The sequence below is a fragment of the Prionailurus viverrinus genome, chromosome B4 (assembly GCF_022837055.1).
Source record: "Prionailurus viverrinus isolate Anna chromosome B4, UM_Priviv_1.0, whole genome shotgun sequence".
Classification (NCBI taxonomy): Eukaryota; Metazoa; Chordata; class Mammalia; order Carnivora; family Felidae; genus Prionailurus; species Prionailurus viverrinus.
The window spans coordinates 93491361-93511910 of record NC_062567.1 but is presented as its reverse complement, the minus strand read 5'-3'; the positions used below and the strand labels follow the sequence as shown (position 1 = coordinate 93511910).

The window sequence follows — 20550 nt, the reverse complement described above, 5'->3', positions numbered from 1 at the left end:
TACATTTATTGCACCATTATTTACAATAGCCAAGCTATGGAAACAGCCCAAGTGTCCATCCACTGATGAATGGGTAAAGATGTGGTGTGTATATATGTATATGGGTAAAGAAAATGTACTGTGTGTGTGTGTACACACACATGGGTTCAAACCCTGCATCAGGCTTTATGCTGATAGCACGTGTCCTGCTTGGAATTCTCTCTCCCTCTCTCTCTGCCCCTCCCCTGCTCATGCTCTCTCTCAAAAGAAGAAGAAGAAGAAGAAGAAGAAGAAGAAGAAGAAAGGAGGAGGAGGAGGAGGAGGAGGAGGAGGAGGAGGAGGAGGAGGAGGGGGAGGAGAAGGAATGAGTTCTCTCTCATGTCTGGAATGAGTCCACTGTAAGTTAGGACCAAGGGAATAGATTAGGAAAAGGATCCTGTTGAGGCTGTAATGGCCCCAAGATCCTGCCACCCGAATTCAATCTGCTGGCCATCAGCTCATAATTAAGAAAAGATGTGCCGGAGTGCCTGGGTGGCTCAGTCGGTTGAGCGTCCACCTTCAGCTCAGGTCATGATCTCGCAGTCCGTGAGTTCAAGCCCCGCGTCGGGCTCTGTGCTGACAGTTCAGAGCATGGAGCCTGCTTCGGATTCTGTGTCTCCCTCTCTCTCTGCCCCTCCCCCACTCATGCTCTGTCTCTCTGTCAAAAATAAATAAACATTTAAAAAAAAAAAAGATGTGCCTAGGCCAAGGCTAACCCACCCATTCTGTCAGTTTCAGTTTATGAAACTAGGGCTTGTCACCCTTCTTAGGTATGAAATGTCAAGGAAAGAGATTCTGTTCCCCTCTATCCTCACCAATCAGTAAAACTTTAGCATGAGTCATACATACTAAACAGAAAGCATAAAGGCTAATTTGGAAAACCAAGTAACAGGATGTGAAAGAAGCTAGTGAGAACTATAAGACTGGGCTTCCCCTTCTTTGGGAAGTCCATTAGCCTTTTCTAGACTCCTTAAAAGCTCTGTAAACCAAAACAAAGTATTTGTCCCAAAGTTACTCAGAAGTTGAATTTAAATTGGGCAATTTAACAAAATTCAGTTTTTAGACTTAACTTCTTTACAACCTAATATGTGCAAAGGAATGTATCTTGAATTTTGTCTTTTTGGGAGGAAGAGGATATAGGAACACCTATGTGTTTATAATAGCATGTCTATTAAGAGTACAAAAAGTAAAAGTACTTAAACAATTTCACTCAGAAAACTTAACAATTTGGTCTTCACATTGCCTATTTGGGTTAGATGCTGTTAACTGCTAATGACTTCCTAGTCAGCAAATACTCCATTTGGCTCACTTAACACTTGACTCAGCTAACAAAAAGCAAGTGCCCTAAACTTCCTTTGGGTGTATCCTGCATAGTTGTGCCCAACAGTGACAGCAGCATGCAGTGTAATTGCTGAGCACTCAGAAGTACCTTGATGCTTCTCCACCGGAGAGCAATTTGGCTTACAAAGTGAGCCTGTGACACCCATGAAGAGATTCTAGTCCCTCGTACAACCAGGACATACAGTATCTAAACCAATCTAGAAACAGCCCTATTTGTGTTTTTAAAGCAGTCTGCTAACCCATTGGGTTTGGTGCCCCCAGACTAGTGTGGTGTTGGAAACATCTATTTATTGACAGTCCCAGCAAAAGCCCATCTCTGAGGGTTAATAAGTCTTCTTAATTAAAAAAGCTGAATCAGAAATGGGACTGCTCATTGATCACAGCTAAGCCTATTGGAATGTTCTTTTCACCCTATCTTCTTTTGCACATAGATATATGAGAAGCAATATACCATATAGATATTTGAGGAGAAGCATATTAAATAGCTGACTCCCTGTTATTCTAACATTCCAATTATAACTTTAGGCAAATATGGTATTTCTGATTCCTGACAGTTATTAGAAAAAGAGACTCTGGTTATAATCAGGTTTTCTTTACAGTGAATTTGTAAACAGTATAATTTCCCACAGGCTAAAAGTGCTTTGGATATCTAAAAAGAGTTACAGAAGTATGTCCAGTCCAAATTGCCTTACCCCACCCCACCCCACCTTTGCATCAAAGGGCAACACAATGTTTTTCCCTATGTCAAGATGGATAACCTAAAAAATAGGAATCTATTTACAAAACAGTGAGAAAAAGATTTGTAATCAGAACAATACTCAAAAATCTACAACTTAAAATCCTCATATAAGAACCCAAGAGGAGAGCAGGCCACATACATTGCAACGTTCAAATGACAATGTATTCACATTAAAAGTACAGATGTTTAGTATCAGGTAATGACACTAGATACTGATGGAAACCTCTCATATTCACTTCAAATTTAATCCTGTTTCATGTTTAGGAATAAAGTAACACTGGGAGTGCCTGGGTGGCTTGGTTGGTTAAGCATCTAACTCTTGATTTCAGCTCAAGTCATGATCTCACGGTTTCTGAGTTCAAGCCCACATCGGGCTGTGTGCTGAGAGCATGGAGCCTGCTTGGGATTCTGTCTCCCTTTCTCTCTGCCCCTCCACTTCTCACTCTCTCTCAAAACAAATTAAAATAAAAACGTTTTTAAAAGTTACACTGGAAATTTATCTTCAAAATGTAAAACGGAGGGGGAAAACGACATAGAATAGGCCATGATGACTGTCACACTTTTTACTAAAAATGGTGGCCCAAACTAGGGCACCAAGAAACTATTTTAAAACTCACAGACTTGTCTACTAGATCGTAAGTCAAAATTTTAACCTATGAAATATATAATGGCAGTTCTCTAACTTCAGGGAGGCTCAGGAACCACCTGGATGCCTGGAGAAAATGAGAGACACTTTGCGAAACTATGTGACTTGTCCCCAAAAATATGCACACAAGACTTCAAATACAGTAAAAGATTCATACATCTGAAAGCCCCAAGTAAAGAAATCCAAGCTAGAAGGATGTTGCCTGGTTACAGTAACACAAAAGTCAGGTAAAGTTCTAGGTTCTTCAATAAACATTCTCGGTTACTTTATACAAATTATCTTTAATAATGGATTTATATGAATTTCCCGTAAGTTTTCATTGGCATCCATAAAAACCCTTGGAAATGTCAGGTTCAGCTTTTCCTTATCTAAGCTTTTTAGTCAACACCAAGACTAAAAAGTTCCTAGCATACGAAGAGACTAAGAATCCTAGACACAGGAGACAATCAAAATAGGGATGTTCTTAAATTCAAAAAGGCCTCCCACAGACTCTCATATCAGAATTGAAAATACTTTTTATAGTTAAATCAGAAATTACTTAAATTTTAACAACTTTAAATACCAGATAATATGTATTAATATTTTACATATTATTAGGGTACAAAAGGAACATCTTATGAAAACTGAAATAAATCTTTAAGAAGTCAATCTAACCAATTTACCTGAACTATTTTAACAATCTCAATAGCTCAAGTTTATATAGCATTTCCTAAGTGGGTTTTATGGCTCTCATTAAGACTTTATCTAACACTATGCTGTATTATTTAAAAATGAGCTATACAGAAATTCAGACTGTTTAGTAAAAATGTTTTAACAAGTAGTTTTATAATAAAACTTGACAGAAGTTCAACTTATTAAATGTGCTAAGATTTTTTTTAACTCCAAAGTAGATATTGCATTACATAGTGGGGGAAAAAACCTCTCAAAACCCCTATCCAGGAAGAACAAGAAGGACATCAAGATGTTCTAAGCAATTTCCTGAACAGCAGGAAATGAAAGGCTGAAGAGGCCGAGTTTCTAATCAGTTTACTTTTTTTTTTTTTTTGTCTAAATAGACTTACTCATTATTAACTGATGAAAGATAACACACATATGATATTAAAAACTAAAATCTAATGATTCTCCTGTCATGATTGTCAGTTAATACTCAAGTAGGAAAAAAGTTCATTTGGTTCCCTAGGGTTTTTTTTGGGGGGGGGGGGGGGTGGGGGGTGGAAATCTATCTACTGGACCATTTCAGAACTGCATAACTTTTATTTTACATTATTAACATCAATTGCAGGAAGTGGCTTTCCCAAGTCAGACAACTATATCCTCCAAGACAGCACTATGCCCAAGTCCATGCTGATGAAAATTCATTTTCAGTTATAAAAGGGGTCATGTTTCTTTCTCATGTCCATAACTTATTCCAAAGATTGTTTCAATCACATAAAAATAGGAAATGTCCTGGGGACCAGCTTGGATTTTTTTATTCTTCCAGTGAAGAACTAGCAGACTGCTTCTAAGTGTAATTTAACTGAAAACACTACTTCAACTTCAAATTTATTTAATGATATGTACAGGAGTTAACAAATTACAATTAAAACGGAATCAGTTATGTTAATTCCACATAACTTAAAATCATGCAACACTGCATGGTAAAAACAACAGCTTCGTTCATATACAAAAAAGTATTTTTTGAGACTCGTGATAGTATATTGAAATTTTTGACATAAGCTTTCTGCAAAGAGCATTTTATAAAAATTTAAAGACCTGATTAATCAGTTAATGCATTATTAGGAAAGATAATAAACACATTAGTAAAGTGAGGTTACAAGCAATTAATTTTAAAATTACACAAGGTACAGGGTTGAATGTAGTCTCATGAAATAAATGTTTGGTTAAGAAAATAGTTCTGAAAAAGTTATCATACTGAAGCTATGTATTACTTTTGTCAAATCAGGTTATATAAATCAATAGTCAAGTTTATTCAGTTAAAGAAAATATGCCTATCCTTTCTTATACTCATAAATAAGTACTTATTATATAGTCTTTATATACAAGTGAAGAAAAGTTCAATGTAAAAAATATACTGCCAATCCACTTATTATGGTTGAAATAGCTTTTTATCTACACATTAAATTGCATTGATGAAAATATCCAATTTAAATCACATTCAACCAGCATAAATATTTAAGCTGAGTACTGTTGTAAACAATAGAGAAAAACAAATTCTTTTATTTCATCACTTGCGTAACACAATCTACTTCTCAGCTTAGAATGCTATAGAGAAGCCTAAGATTTAATTTAATCAATTCCAAAACCCACTAAACTTAGAGTAAACAAAGTGAATGTTTTTCAAAGTGCATAATTTCCAACTCATCCACTTGTAATATTTATCCAATTCCAGTTCATCAGCAAGAAAATAAAATGTACTTGGCTATAAAAATACTAAGGAATGTTATTGAAAAGGAAAGGCTATTTGGTAGAAGTAACTACAAAAATAATTAGTTTAAATCTTTGTAAAGCTTTAATGCAAGAACATCAGTACACTTTCTTTCCATAAACCTTAAAGCATGATCAACACCAAGATTTTAAATTTCCTCCTTTCAAGTACTTGAAAAAGGTCGCAACCAAGTGTCTCTTCAAAAATTAAGCAAGAAGAATGATCATGCAGGTGTTAATCTGCTAACATTTGGGGACACTGATATCTGTGTTGTGTTGTCATCTCTGGCTCCACTGGTACCAAGTACGGGCAAGGCATCACTCTGAAATGTAGAGGCAGGACAACTAGTCATGGCAACGTTCTCATCTTCACCGGTGTCTGAATCTGGTGTTGCAACTTCACTGTCCTGAAGCCCCAAGATCTCACAAACTGCTTGTGGCAATTCCTGAATGTGCAAAATCAAACACAAAACCATCATTCACTGTAGAGGAAAAGTAATCACAAAATAACATTTGGACTTAAGACTACACTGATTCCAGAATCTGAATAATTATTCTAACAGTGTAATTGTTACATATCTTCTCACAGCTTCCTTCTTCAGATGAAATTCTAACCAGTTTTTTCTTAAGTGGTTCCCTGATGTTCTATTCTGAATTAGTCACTCTCCACCCCATCCTACCACTCCCACAAAACACAAATGTTTTCTAATATTTTGAATTTGTTTCATTCTCCTTGTTACTATAGTATCTTAGATATCAACTGAAATCTTATTTACACTATCTTTCTCCCTTAATACCCAAGGTTCCTTAAAGAAAGAAGTGTCTCACTCACATATTTTGAACAGAACAGCTATCAAATAAATGCTGGTAGAAGTGAACCATAAGTATTTGGAACCGTGAACAAATGACACAAAGACCAAACAGGAACTCTCATAAAAATACGAAAGCCAAAACACATCAGAATAGAATGATTTAGTTCAAAGTCAGATCATATCAAATTTGCCTTGTTTTTAGAAATATCTGAGAGCTTCACTGATACAAATGTAAGGATATAGACTAAATACCACCCATTTAATTATTTCTGATTAGCATCTATCTTTATTTGGGGATACCACATTTAATATGAGGTCCTAGTCTGTATTCACTAATTCTACTGGATAACACATCAGTACTTCAATTCTACAGCCCCCTTTAGTTGTTGCAGAAATGTTTTCATTATTTTTGCCATTTTGCTGTACGATGTTTCTTATCTAGCGTAATTAATCAACTGTTTTCAATTAAGTGCTGTAACTCCATAATGGTAAACAAAATGCTAGCCAATGCTTGGTGTCTGCCTTCAACCTGCTAAAACTGCCTTTATCTTACATCTATAAAGAAAAATTTGTTCTTGACCACCAAAAACATACAAACAAAAAAATCTTACAATTATTTAAAACACTGTATACCTTGCATTTTACCATCTGTAGAGAAATTGCTTCTGCCTTGCATAGTACATCTTCCACATCAATTTTCATGGACAGTTCATTGATATGCTAAAATGAATCCATAAAATAAAATAATTGAAACTAAAAGCACTATTATATTCTATATAAACAATTTATTACCAGTTATATTTCACTACAGATAAAATCTGTAAAATAAAAATATTCACATACTACAAATATCCAAGAGATTCAATATATCTTTCAGTTTTAAAGTTAAAGAATAGCTAATAAGCTTATGGAACATTAAATCCAACAGTTGTCCCAAGTCTACCATCTCAAAGTTCTAAGCAAAAGACAATTATTTTTTTAAAAAACTAAACTACATACAAAAGCATTTGTTAAATTTATTTTTCTTCCAAATTAGCCAGGTTAAAATAACTGCCCAATATGTATTCAACAAACTGTCATTCTCAGAGAGTCAGTCCTAGTACTAAGTGTTATTGATATAATTTAAGTTTTAACTCAAGGGATTCAATAAAGCTCCAAGGAAATGTTTTGTGTATCCGTAGCACCAAACAGAAGAAAGAGCCAAAATATTAAAATCTAAATTGAAGGAATAACTACCTTAAGTATTTCATTAAAGCCATAATGCTTTTCCATTATTTGCTGCTTTTCTGATTCCAGAATAGCACAACAGAGAAGAAGATGGAAATTTTTACATGGCAGTTCGGTCCACATTACCTATAAAAAATAGAACTATTTAGTAAACTACTTCAATTCTAAGGTATTTTCCTCCCAGAAACAACGCTGAACTCTAAATGACTTCTATGCAAAGCAGAAGGTGCCTAGATGGGGTAGGCCACTGTTTTTCTAGTTAGGAAGTGAGGAGTAGGGAAGTGAAATCTTAGCTTTACCTACATAATAACTAACATCAAGTTCAACACTTTGTGAATATGATGAATTCCAAATGGTGGCACTTTAAGTAACTACAATTAGCAAATCACCGAGCCTGACCTAAATGATAAATGTTATTAATTAAGAAGCTGTATCATAAGTAAGGTATAAAGGTTAGAGGCATTTTCAGTATTTCTCTGTGCCTTCAGTTTCTCACTTTTAAATCATCTTCTGTCTCAAAGGGGGGGGGGGGGGTCGCTATAACCTAGATGGTAAAATTCAGCTAAATAGTGCATGGAATCAAAACCACCCAGAGACAGCTGTACATTATATTACATAACACAGAATATCCATGACTGTGACAAAAACTGAATCAACTACCCAAAATTTATACCCAAATGTATAAAACATTTGGTCAATAGCTGCATGTACTAAACAGAGATAATGACCTCAAATTTAAGGCCTTAATTTCCTCCTGTTAACCTACATAATAATATCTTACCTGGAAAAATTAAAAGACACACATAAAGAATACCTGAAATGTTTTACTTCTTTTCAAGGTGAATAATTTTCAGAGTGAATCCAATTTTTGAAAGTTTAATTACAGTGCAAATAACCTCAAAGTTTTCATTAAAAGTTCAATTTATTTGGTAAACAGATTGAGGATTATTCTAGCTATATAGTAATAATATTCTCAATTCATCTTTTAAAAAAGAAGTTGAGACATTTATTTAATCAAATCGATAAACTTTAAAATATGATTCCATACAGAAAACAAACTGGTGGTTGTCAAAGGGAGAAAGGGGATGGGTGGATGGGGAAAACAGGGGAAGGGGATTAAGAGGTACAAAATTCTGGTACAACAATAGGGTGTATATATATATGTGTGTGTGTGTGTATATATATATATATATACACACATATACATATATATGTGCATATATGTATATATATATAGCCAATAGTACTGTCATAAATTTGTATGGTGACAGATGGTAACTATATTTATCATGGAGAGCATTTTGTGATGTATGTAAATGCTGAATCGCTATGTTGTACACTAAACTAATATAATACTTTATGTCAACTATACTCCAATTTAAAAATAAAGAGGGGTGCCTGGGTGGCTCAGTCGGTTGAGTGTCTAACTCTTGATTTTGGCTCAGGTCATGATCCCAGGGTTGTGGGATCAAGCCCCACATTGGGCTCCAGGCTGAGTCTGGAGCCTGCTTGAGATTCTCTCTCAGTCTCCCCATCTGTCCCTCTCCCCTGCTCACACACAACTTCCCAAATAAAATTTAAAAAAAAATTTTTTTAATATTATTTTTGAGAGAGACAGAGACAGAGTGTGAGCAGGGGAGGAGCAGAGAGAAAGGGAGACAAAATCTGGAACAGGCTCCAGGCTCTGAGCAAGCTGTCAGCACAGAACCCAACACGGGCTCAAACACACAAACCACAAGATCATGACCTGAGCCGAAGTCGGACGCTTAACCAAATGAGCCACCCAGGTGCCCCTCAAATAAAATGTAAAACATAAACCCCCCCAAAACAAACCAAAAACCCACACAAAGAAACAAACAATAAATACATTTTTGAAAAGTACAATGTATTTACTGGAAAATTAGGATGTGATGATTGTGTTGTTTTGCTTACTATCAAACCATTAAGATTAAATTTCATGACAACCCTCAAAAAATAAATTTTCATTAAATTAAGTATGATTCCAGGTAAAGAACAGGTGAGTTTTACTTCTAATTTCAAACAAAGGAAGTTATCCTACACAAAGCAATGATCCTCTGTCAGCACATCACCTTCTCTAATGGTAGCTGACAGTACAGGAGCCAGTCTCCAGCTGTAAAAACCTCAGAGGGCACAGGAGTTCCACTATATAGAAGTCTATTTATTATCCAAATGAATTATTTCCCCCATTCCTTCCTTAGGAGAGTTTCTGTAATCCCTAATCTTTATGAAGATAAGGTAGCAATTAGTCATTACACCAATATTCTATTTTAAAAGCACACTGATCCATTAACACTGATCCATTAACAGTCAGTTCATTAACACTGACTGTCAGTGATTAAATGTGACCTTTCTTTCCTATCTTTGCTGTGCACATTCTAAAAAATAAAGACCTCTCACCTCTTCTTGAGGGCAATTTGGCAAAATCTATCAACAGCCTTAAAAACTGACTACTCTTTGATTCAGAGGTGTCTTGAAATTTACTCTAAGGACATATTCGGAGGTATCCATGAAAATTTGAATATTAAGATACTTGCCTTAGTGTTAAATATGATGTCACTGCAACGCTGTTGCACAAACAAGCAAAATATCTATCAGGTAGAAATTAAATGGTCGTTAACCATTCATCAGTTGATGGACATTTAGGCTCTTTCCATAATTTAGCTATTGTTGAGAGTGCTGCTATGAACATTGGGGTACAAGTGGCCCTATGCATCAGTACTCCTGTATCCCTTGGGTAAATTCCTAGCAGTGCTACTGCTGGGTCATAGGGTAGGTCTATTTTTAATTTTTTGAGGAAACTCCACACTGTTTTCCAGAGCGGCTGCACCAGTTTGCATTCCCACCAACAGTGCAAGAGGGTTCCCGTTTCTCCACATCCTCTCCAGCATCTACAGTCTCCTGTTTTGTTCATTTTAGCCACTCTGACTGGTGTGAGGTGATTATCGGAGTGTGGTTTTGATTTGCATTTCCCTGATGAGGAGCGACATTGAGCAATGAGAAAGAAGGAAATATGGCCTTTTGTAGCAACATGGATGGAACTGGAGAGTGTTATGCTAAGTGAAATAAGTCATACAGAGAAGGACAGATTCCATATGTTTTCACTCCAATGTGGATCCTGAGAAACTTAACACAAGACCATGGGGGAGGGGAAGAAAAAAAAACTGGTTAGAGAGGGAGGGAGCCAAAACATAAGAGACTCCTAAAAACTAAGAACAAACTGAGGGTTTATGGGGGGTGGGAGGGACAGGTGGGTGGGTGATGGGTATTGAGGGCACCTGTTGGGATGAGCACTGGGTGTTGTATGGAAACCAATTTGACAATAAATTTCATAATAAAAAAAAAACAATTTCAAATAAATGAAATAAAGAAATTAAATGGTCATAGATTCATGAGATGTTTATGATGTTTATTACATTATTAATATTTTTCTCTAACTTAAATTTCTTTTAAAAAGCCAAACACAAGTCAGCTCCCTCCCAATACTTCACACTACAAAGTGCTATCTCAACAGACTGGCCTGTCAAAACTTCCTTGAACTCTATACAAAAACCTATCCCAGAATGCATCAGAGTCTCACATAAAGTCAAGCCTCCCAAGGAAAGAACACAAATATAAATGGTCTAGAGAACTTGTTCTGGGAAACCTAGTGGCCCAGAAACTTCATGAGGATTGTGACTTATAGAAAAATGCTCCAAAGACCAGATATTCAATTTAAGATCATAAAATTTTAAGGAGAGACCACAAAAAACATATTTATACTATACTTATTACATACTTCCTTTAGAAATTTCAGTTAGACTATTATAATTCATTTATACTCTATAGAACAATAAAGTATTTTCCATAATAAATATTACATTTGTAAAATAATTTAAGAACTTACCTCCCATAATCGAAGAATATCTAGAAAACTAAATTCCCTTTTAAATCTGATTAAAAGCCATCTGAAGCAAAAATAAAGGTATCCAGAGTCCTGAGATTCTATACAGAAGAAAAAAAACATATATATGGCTTACTCTTATGTTAATTATCTCAGAATACAGTGACCTATTTCAAACTCAAATATTTCTACACAGCTTAAGCTATTAGAAGTCCTATAAATTTAATTGCCTTTACTAATTCAAAGAAACGATTATTCAAATTTGTTTAAAAGAAAACCATAAAATAGTAATAGTTCATTTTATGAATAAACTGTTTTAAGGCATAATTATAGAAAGATAGTTTGGTACCACACTTTGATTTCTCAGAGGAACTCAGGCAACAGTGACAGAGTATATGGGGCTTTCAGACAGTTCTTTACACTTTTTCTCTCTGTATATTACCCTACAACTTGCTGGGTGTATAATTTGATTAACCAAACTTACCTAAGTAACTGCAAAATCCACTATCCAACAATCGAAGTAAGGTACTGAGTTGAATTAGTTGGGTCTTCATGCCTTGCATTTGTTCTTCAAAATTTTGATGCTTTAAAGGGAAATAAATGTTACCACATAAGTAATACTGAATACATATTTTATAGTACAAAATCACTGATAGATAAAGCAAGAGTCTAAGGACAAATGCTGGATTTATACCACACTGGTTATATTAAAAAAAAAAATCACAACAAATTAAAAAGCTAAAGCAACATTAAAAAGGAGGGAAGAAAATCCTTGGAATCAAACTAAGGATTACTTGTTTTCCTCTATTCATTTGACTTAAAGAAGAACGCAGAGCTACAGATGGATACACTTATTTCTTACATCAAATAAGAAACTTGGTGAAAGAAATACACACTTGCGAAATAAACTTTTATCAAATTACTTCCACTGGTAAATATTTCTTCAAATTGCCATATAAAGTAAAATTAATTTTAGCTTTAACATATACTTCATTTTAAAGAATTATTTCTTAAATTTGATGACACTAGGGAATCTGTGAAGTCAAAATCATTTGCATGACAATTCCAAAATATTATATGCATTTTGCACTTTAAATTCTCCCCCAAGTATGAAGGGCTATATGAGGAGTGACACTGCAATAGAATGAATACAGGAGCAGGTAAGAAAATCCAGCTGTCTTCCATTAAAGTAGACACTGAAGAAAATGGAAAATGGAAAACAATCCCTTTTCTCAGTAAATTGTTTCCATTTGGAAAAGTTGCTTTTCATTAAAAAAAGGTTATAGGTGTTATGGTATAAAGGTTTGTTATTTTTAAATAATTAATAAATATTTATATATTTCTCAATATTAATTTTTCATATGATAAACATCAAGAGATATAACCTACATAAAGAAATGTTCAGAGTCCTCAATAATATTTAAGAGTGCGAAGGGGTCCTGAAATCACAAAGTTTAAGAACAGTTATGGTTTACTTTACATACTTTAAATAATCTGCAAAGTTGAGTAAACTCCCTACCCAAACTTTACCCAAGTGTTGGGAGGTGGATAATGAGACCAAAATAACAGGAAGGTTCCTTAGATCATTCTGATCCCTTTTATCTATGTGCCGCCAACTCCTCTACGGTAACCTACTGTCCTAATGCTTATAAAAACCCTAAGGACAACATCTCTTCCCTCACACTTCTTTTTTAGTTTTGGAGACACAGCATCACTCTTAGCTTAAAAAAAAAAAAAAAATTAAGGCTACTGATTCTCAAAAAACTGATTTTTCTTTTATGCCTTAAGGAACTAGTTTACTAGATTGACACAAGCCTTTGGGATATCATTCCTTCACATTTACCACAGAGTGCTGTAAGCGAAAGGCAAAATTAACTCTCTGATTAACAGCATCATTTTTTATTATGACAGCCAAAGACTAGAGTTGTTTTGGGAGTACCAACATGGCATACTCTGCTATAAAAAGAAGTGCTCCCAAAATGACAGAAGACAACTTTGGAAAAGTAGCTACTCCTGGAGAAGGGAAAATTAGATCAACAATGGATATACAAATGGCTTCAATTGCATCTGTAAATAAATATGCGTGCATATATACATACACATGTATATTCATATATATATATGCTCATATATATTCGTGTATATGTATATATACACATGTGTGTATATATATGAGGAGGGAAGTGAGGAGAAGAAAGGGAGGAACTAAAATACAGCAAAATGAATGGGTGGGTATAAGAAAGTTCATTAGATCATTTTGCTAATCTTTCTATAATATTTCTATAATAAATACAGTCAGTCTATGACTATCCCTACATTAGATGTGAGTAAATATAACAAGAGTAAATCTATGGACACCAGGTTCAGTCATCACAAAAGAAATAAAAACTTACATGAAATAAAGCTGTAAAACAAAAAGAAGGAGTCAAATAACAGTATGGGTTTAAGGACACCAAACCAACAGCAATGCAGTAAAAAATAATCATGCAGATTATTTTGATTGCAACATGTTACCCTTTTATTCAAATATGAAAAAAATGTTAGTAGACAATATATTAAGAGATTTTTTTTAGAATAAAGACTAGAAAAATCCCCAGACCATTCTCAATGGAAAAGGCAAACACAGAAACATTTACTATGAAAAAGAAGAATTTGAACCTTCATACACAAAAATGACAAATAGACCATAAAGTGTATATTACAGATGTTCATTTACATTTGAGACCTAAATACATGCACAAGTATGTATGTATGCATGCATGTATGTATATATATGGCATCATAAGTCCATTTTTTGCAGATGTCAATATTGGCTCAATTTTATGGAAACTATTACTGTAAAAATCAAAATGCAGTCAGTATGTTCATGTTAATTCTAAAGTGTCTAAACTAAGCACTGGGGAAATCTTCATGTGTTTATTCTACAAAAATCTGTTACACAAAAACCTCATGTTGGCATTAGGAAAATTCTGGAAGCATACCAGAAAACTAGTTAAACAAAGACATGAGCCTTTTATCAAGGAACATACTAGCTCTAGTGAAAAGAGGATAAACAACAAAAACACAAGAAAGGCAGACAACAGTTTTTATACAATTAGTATCAGTTGTACAGACCTTTATAACAAATGCCTCAGGTTTCTAGAGCACTTGGGAGTAATTGGAACTAAGAAGGCAGGTAAAATCAAATCAATCAAAAAGGTAAGGAAGACAAACTATGATATTAGCAGATTACTGCAATTAATAATCGTTCCAAATAATCCAAAACATTAATTCATGGTCATGACTATGCAGTTCGAAATACTTATTAACTTAATAGTAAAAGATATTTTTAAGTATCAAATCTTATCAAATATGTGTTTGGAAAAGTAGAAGAAGTGAAGATGAGTTGGAACCATGGATAAGAGACTTAAAGAAACAGGGAAAAGTGGGAAAAACTGGAAGGGCAAAGAAAAATTGGCAAGCTAATTCCCAAGAGAGGAAGAATAGACTAAGGAAAAAAGAGAAGGGTACTATTTCTAAATCCCACATTCGTATCCTAGAAACTGAGTTAAACCCTATGTTACAAGGAAACATTTTATATGATTATATATTCAATATCTTTATCCCCTTGCTAGCAAGCCATTTGAATACCCAACCTCAAGGTCCAGCGGCAAGTGTATTAGTTTTACTCTGAAACAGTACAGTGACTTATGTAGACAGGTCTTTGGATTTCATATGCCTTTATCTCCTCTTAGCCCTCTTCTATTTTTTTTTTCTTTCTAATAGATTACTTGAGAAGACTGTTCTATTCTATTTCCCTGTTAATACTCTGTGCTATTGTCCCAGAATTCTGTCTCCAAGATATATCAGTGACAATAGATAAAATGTTCTTTGTAATAATATGTATATATAAACATAGTTCAACTCTAATAATCACATGCTTCTGAGAAAATAACAATGAATTACTAAGAAAGTGTCACCATTACAAATAGTTCAAACAGAGATCTAGAAGAAAAATCAGTTACTATAATGACAAAATCCAAAAATGTTCACAAAAAGTAAGGATATTACTTGGCATGACTAAGCTTTATCTCTGAAACAGATGATATGAAAGTTCAACTACTTCACAAGAACTGAATTCATCTACTTCATCAATATTCTATAATGACTCATAGCTCTTCTGCAGAACACAAGCATTTACTGATATTAAATCCTGATTACCCTTGTGCTACAGGCACTTACTATCTACTTCTTGTATTAAAAACAATGTCAGTATTTTCAAGTCCCTTGAAAAGGCTATTTAAAAAAGAAACAAACAGGGGTGCCTGGGTGGTTCAGTCAGTTGGTTAAGCGTCTGACTCCTGATTTTGGGTCAGGTCATGATCTCACTGTTTGTGGGTTTTTCTTTCGTGCACTGACAGTGCAGAGCCTGCTTGGGATTCTCTGTCTCTTGTCTCCCTCTCTCTGCCCCTCCCCCACTCTCCCTCAGTCTCTGAAAAATAAATAAACATTTTAAAACAAGAAAAAAGAAACAAACAACATAGAGCAATTTTTAAGTTCCACCATAACTGGCTAAAATATAAACATCAATCTTATGTAAGATTATAGAACTAAATTTTTCAAAATTAGTTTGATTAAAGGAAGGAGCCCCTGTTCTTACCATTTGGTCCATATAAGAAGCAAAGCACCAAAAGGCATCCACTTCATTTTCCATCACATATAAAAGAGGGGAAAGTAAGTCACTCATTCCCTGAACATACCCTAAGAATAGAAAAAACAAACAAAAAACAATCATGTCTCTGAAAACCTAAGCTTTATGTAATTCTTCTGTGCATATCATTACAATTTCATCTAAAATTTCATCTTTTCTTTGGTTTCAGAAACTGGTAGATATTGACGTCTACCGAGAAAAGAAAACAAACAAGGAGGAAGTCTAGCAATCAGGTAAGAAAGATGAGTTGTCATAGACTGAGATGCCAAGCAGATATATAGCTGCTATTTTATGTCTTCAGTGTGGTCACCACCATCAAGAGAGGGTAATATTATTAAAAATTAAGGGGGGCGCCTGGGTGACTCAGTCGGTTGTGCATCTGACTCTGGCTCAGGTCATGATCTCACGGTTCGTTAGTTCGAGCCCTGCACCAGGCTCTGTGCTGATGGCCTGGAGCCCGGAACCTGCTTCAGATTCTGTGTCTCCCTCTCTCTCTGCCCCTCTGCCGCTCACACTCTGACTCTCTCTCTCTCAAAAATAAACATTAAAAATTAATGTGCAAAATTACTATGATAAAACAGGAAAGGTGAGAAAAAACCCACAGGAACATCAAATGTAAGTGTATATATTCAAAGGACATTTGAGAAGGACCAGTCAGAAGTAAGGGGGAAAAAAAACAAATGAAAAAGGTGTTGTAAAAGTCAACGGGGGGAAACATTTCAGGGCCCAAGAGTCAACAGCCCCTAATGGCGATGAACAAGCCAAATAAAATAAGAACTTTTAAAAAGGGCCCAACTGCTTTAGCCACCAGATCACTGGTAATCTAAACCAAAAGAAGTACAAAATTATGTATTTCTTTTAAATAGCCCTATCTATGTTCTTCTTGCCTTTCTCTTCTTGTTATTCTATGCACAACCAATGCTAGCAACTGGGTGTAATCCAATCAATACTTTGTACCTGAAACTACCACTCTGACTACCTTTCTCTGGATGTTGTTATAATTCTCAGTCATGACAATTACAGCCCTTGATTAAAAAGAAAAACTGTAAAGTTAAACAATCAGGCCCCTCACTTTAAAAGTCTTGGTTTTGGGGGTGCCTGGGTGGCGCAGTCGGTTAAGCGTCCGACTTCAGCCAGGTCACGATCTCGCGGTCCGGGAGTTCGAGCCCCGCATCAGGCTCTGGGCTGATGGCTCAGAGCCTGTTTCCGATTCTGTGTCTCCCTCTCTCTCTGACCCTCCCCCATTCATGCTCTGTCTCTCTCTGTCCCAAAAAATAAATAAACGTTGAAAAAAAAATAAAAAATAAAAAAAATAAAAGTCTTGGTTTTGCTTCTCACCTCAACGTGTCAAGCTTACTTTTCAGTTCCACCTTATAAAACTCTCAATTTTCTTAACTGTTTTACAATTGATTTCAGATTTAAGACACATTCTTGAACCAACAAAGGGACAAAAGTTCATATGAAACCTTTTTACATACAGATTATCATTCAACTTTGGTAACTTTGGTACATCTGTTAAAGTTACTTAGAGATTTTTTTCTAATAGTAGCTTGAAGTCATGGAAAATATAGTCTTTCATGTGCAAGTCCAAAGCTTACATTCTTACCATTCACAAAAATCTATGTGCACTGAAGCCATTAAAAGTATATATTTTAAAAGGGAAGAGGGTATTTCTGCTAGAAATGATATACAATTCTACACCTCTCTTTCTTATTTTGGAATAAAACTTTAACAAAGGACTTCAGGAAGCATATAGGCCAGAGTCTCTTGAGAAAACTTCTCATCAGAGATATAACAGAGAGACAACTCAGATCACTTCGGGATCACCTTACTATTTCTATCTGCTCTGAGCCTTGCCCTATCATCTACTCCTATGTTCCTATCAACCTAGGTCTACATGATACCCTGTGGAAAAGTATGGCTCTACTCACATTAGCACGAAAGAACACTTGGGTTGCCATGGTGGGCATCCGATTACACTACCAGACAACAAAGTTACCAAAATATTTGGAGAAAAGTGCCAGGGAAATTGGCATATGGTATGATATCTAAATGTAAGTATTTCTACAAGTTTATCACAGGCTTTTTAAAAATCCTGCACCCTTGTGATGATTAGCTTTATCTCTCAACTTGGGTGGGCCTCAGGACACTCAGATGCCTGGTTAAACATTATTTCCGTGATCGTCCTGAAAGTGTTTCCAGAAAAGATTAGCATCTGAATTGGTGAACTGATGAAAACAGATGCCCACCCCCGCCCTGCCCCCCACTGTGGGCGGACACCATTCAGTCCATGGAGAGCCTGAACAGAACAAAAAGATGGAGGAAGGTGGAATGTGTTCTCGCAGTAGCTACTTGAATTGGGACAGTGATCTTCTCCTGCCTTTTACAGCTCCTGGTTCTCATGCCTGCAGATCTGAACTGGCATCTGCACCACTGGCTCTCCTGCTCTCAGGCTTTCCCGGGTCTCCAGCTTGCAGACAGGAGACTGTGGGACTTCTCAGTCTCTAGAATCGTGTGAGCCTACACCTCAGAAGAAATCACCTCAGAAGAAATCTTTTTCTTTTCTTTCTCTCCCTCTTTCTCTCTCTGTATACATATGTTAAAATATACAAGAATATATATATAAACACAAAAAATACATAAACATACAGAATCTTAATGGTTCTGTTTCCCTGCAGAACCCTAATAAAAACACTTTTAAAAAAGAGTAAGTGGGTTAGAAGGAAGACTAAATTGTTATCATCAGAACTTCTCTAGATGGCACTGACACAGTGAAAGCAATGACCAACATAAAGGCTAAACCAGGGGTACCCGGGTGGCTCAGTTGGTTAAGCCTCTGATTTTGGCTCAGGTCGTGATCTCACGGTCTGTGGGTTCGAGCCCCACGTCAGGCTCTGTGCTGACTGCTCAGAGCCTGGAGCCTGCTTCTGATTCTTTGTCTCCCTCTCTCTCTGCCCCTCCCCAACTAGCGTGCTCTCTCTCTCTCTCTCTCTCTCTCTCAAAAGTAAATAAACATTTAAAAAAAATTTTTTTTAATGCTAAACCAATTAGAGTGTGAAAGAAATTTGATCTGAATTCAGCAAAGTGCAAAAGAGTACTTCATTGGGTCTGACTGTATACAGTCTATAATAAAAATATTTCAAAGTGTGCTATTCAAAAGATTTACCAAGTACCTCTCGTCTAGAAAAAAAAAGTGCTTTATTATAAAGTTATAATGAATGACAATTTCTAAGAAGTTTATTTAATCATTTAAGTCTTCAGCTTTCATATGAGATCACTACCATATTTCTTACACAAGTCTTAGCTGAAGCAAGTAGTCAAATTAATCTTCATACTCTAGTTGCTTTTAATCTATTTTATTTTATACATGATGTTCTTTGGGGTATGTCATGAGTTGCGGGGGTGGAATTAATGTACAAATTCCTTTTAATTAAAGAAAGATTAAAGCTGTTTAAATTAGCATTCAGTGACACTAAGATCCTGCAGTAGTGCTGACTGATGCACATCTTAATCAGCACTACTACAATTTCGCAAGTAGTTCTCTAAAATTATCTCCACAGCAAATTTCTTTCAGAGGGGGGTGGGCATGAGAAATGAACTCCTTATCCTAGCACACACTTTCTTACACTGCAAAGAAAAAAATCACCTACATATAGGTCAATTTCCAGGTTAACCGAACCTCAGCCCTTAGAGTATCAAATAAAAAATATTAGAGGTGGAAATCATTTTTTTTAGACACTCTCTGCCTTCTTACATATAGTATTTCAAATATAATTTAATGTTTTATTGGTTATTTAGGATCATCATCATGTACATACACCATTAAAAAAGATATCTCCCAAGAAACATCCTAAGTGTAGTGTCTTTGCACTAACGAAAAATTATTCTTCCTTGAGTTCTTCTGTCTGCTTTTGGTAATTTTTGTCTCCTTCCTCACTATTCATGACGTTGTATTCAATGTAAATATACCTATACCTCATCTGTATGGTCTATGAAGCCAAACAACTCAATATGACAGAATTACTTACAAGAGTAAATTTACAACAGCCCAGGTTACTTTGCCATGAGTAAAAGGCAAGAAATTTGGCCCACTGCTTTATGAAAACTACACTGACTTCTCACAAGGCCAGAGTTCTTAACAGGAACCTTGACTATGTTTCAGATAACTTAGGTACTTGCCCAGAAAGAACGAGGGATTAATAGAGACAAATGAAGACAGTAATTTATACAGTTAGCTGGACTACGCCCTGAAAAAACTGAGCATTCAGGAACTCCTACGAATATGCATGAATTCCTATCTCAAAATTATCATCTGACAGTAGAGGGCAATGCCTCCATTCCCTAAGACAATGGTCCTATTCCCTACAGTAAAATGGCAATGGGTCAGTGTGGTGGATGTATGGAGGTGAAAATGCCAGCCTGAAAATAAAGACCTGGGTCTCTACTCCAGTCCAATATTTACTACTTGTACAACCTTGAGTCACTCTCTGAATCAATATAACCTTATAAAATCGGAATGATTTCCCCACTTCTTTGAAAGGCTGCTATGAGAGTCAAAATCAAGTATGACAGCATTCTCTAACCTGAAAAGCACTACTCTACCAATAGGTTTTCAATGATCCAATTTGAGGCTCATTATTTGAGGTGATAGATAGGACTAAATTTTACATTTTAAAGATAAATCTGTGTTTTTCCATTTACTTTCACCAAAGAGGCTGATGCCTCAAGATCCACAAAGAGTTTACATCTTCC

At 35.5% G+C, this 20550-nt stretch overlaps 1 protein-coding gene across 3 annotated transcripts in view; it reads right to left on the bottom strand.

The window, feature by feature from the left end:
- Positions 1–4273: 4273 nt before the first annotated feature.
- Positions 4274–20550, bottom strand: part of TBC1D15 (TBC1 domain family member 15) — a 76531-nt gene continuing 60254 nt past the window's right edge. For all 3 annotated transcript variants that reach the window (XM_047865967.1, XM_047865966.1, XM_047865968.1), the window contains 6 exons: positions 15748–15848; positions 11593–11692; positions 11112–11209; positions 7217–7333; positions 6614–6700; positions 4274–5614 (listed from right to left, as the gene is read on the bottom strand). In XM_047865967.1, coding sequence (XP_047721923.1) covers positions 5393–5614; positions 6614–6700; positions 7217–7333; positions 11112–11209; positions 11593–11692; positions 15748–15848 — 725 coding nt within the window. In that variant the 3' untranslated portion in view covers positions 4274–5392. The remainder of the gene's footprint in view (positions 5615–6613; positions 6701–7216; positions 7334–11111; positions 11210–11592; positions 11693–15747; positions 15849–20550) is intronic.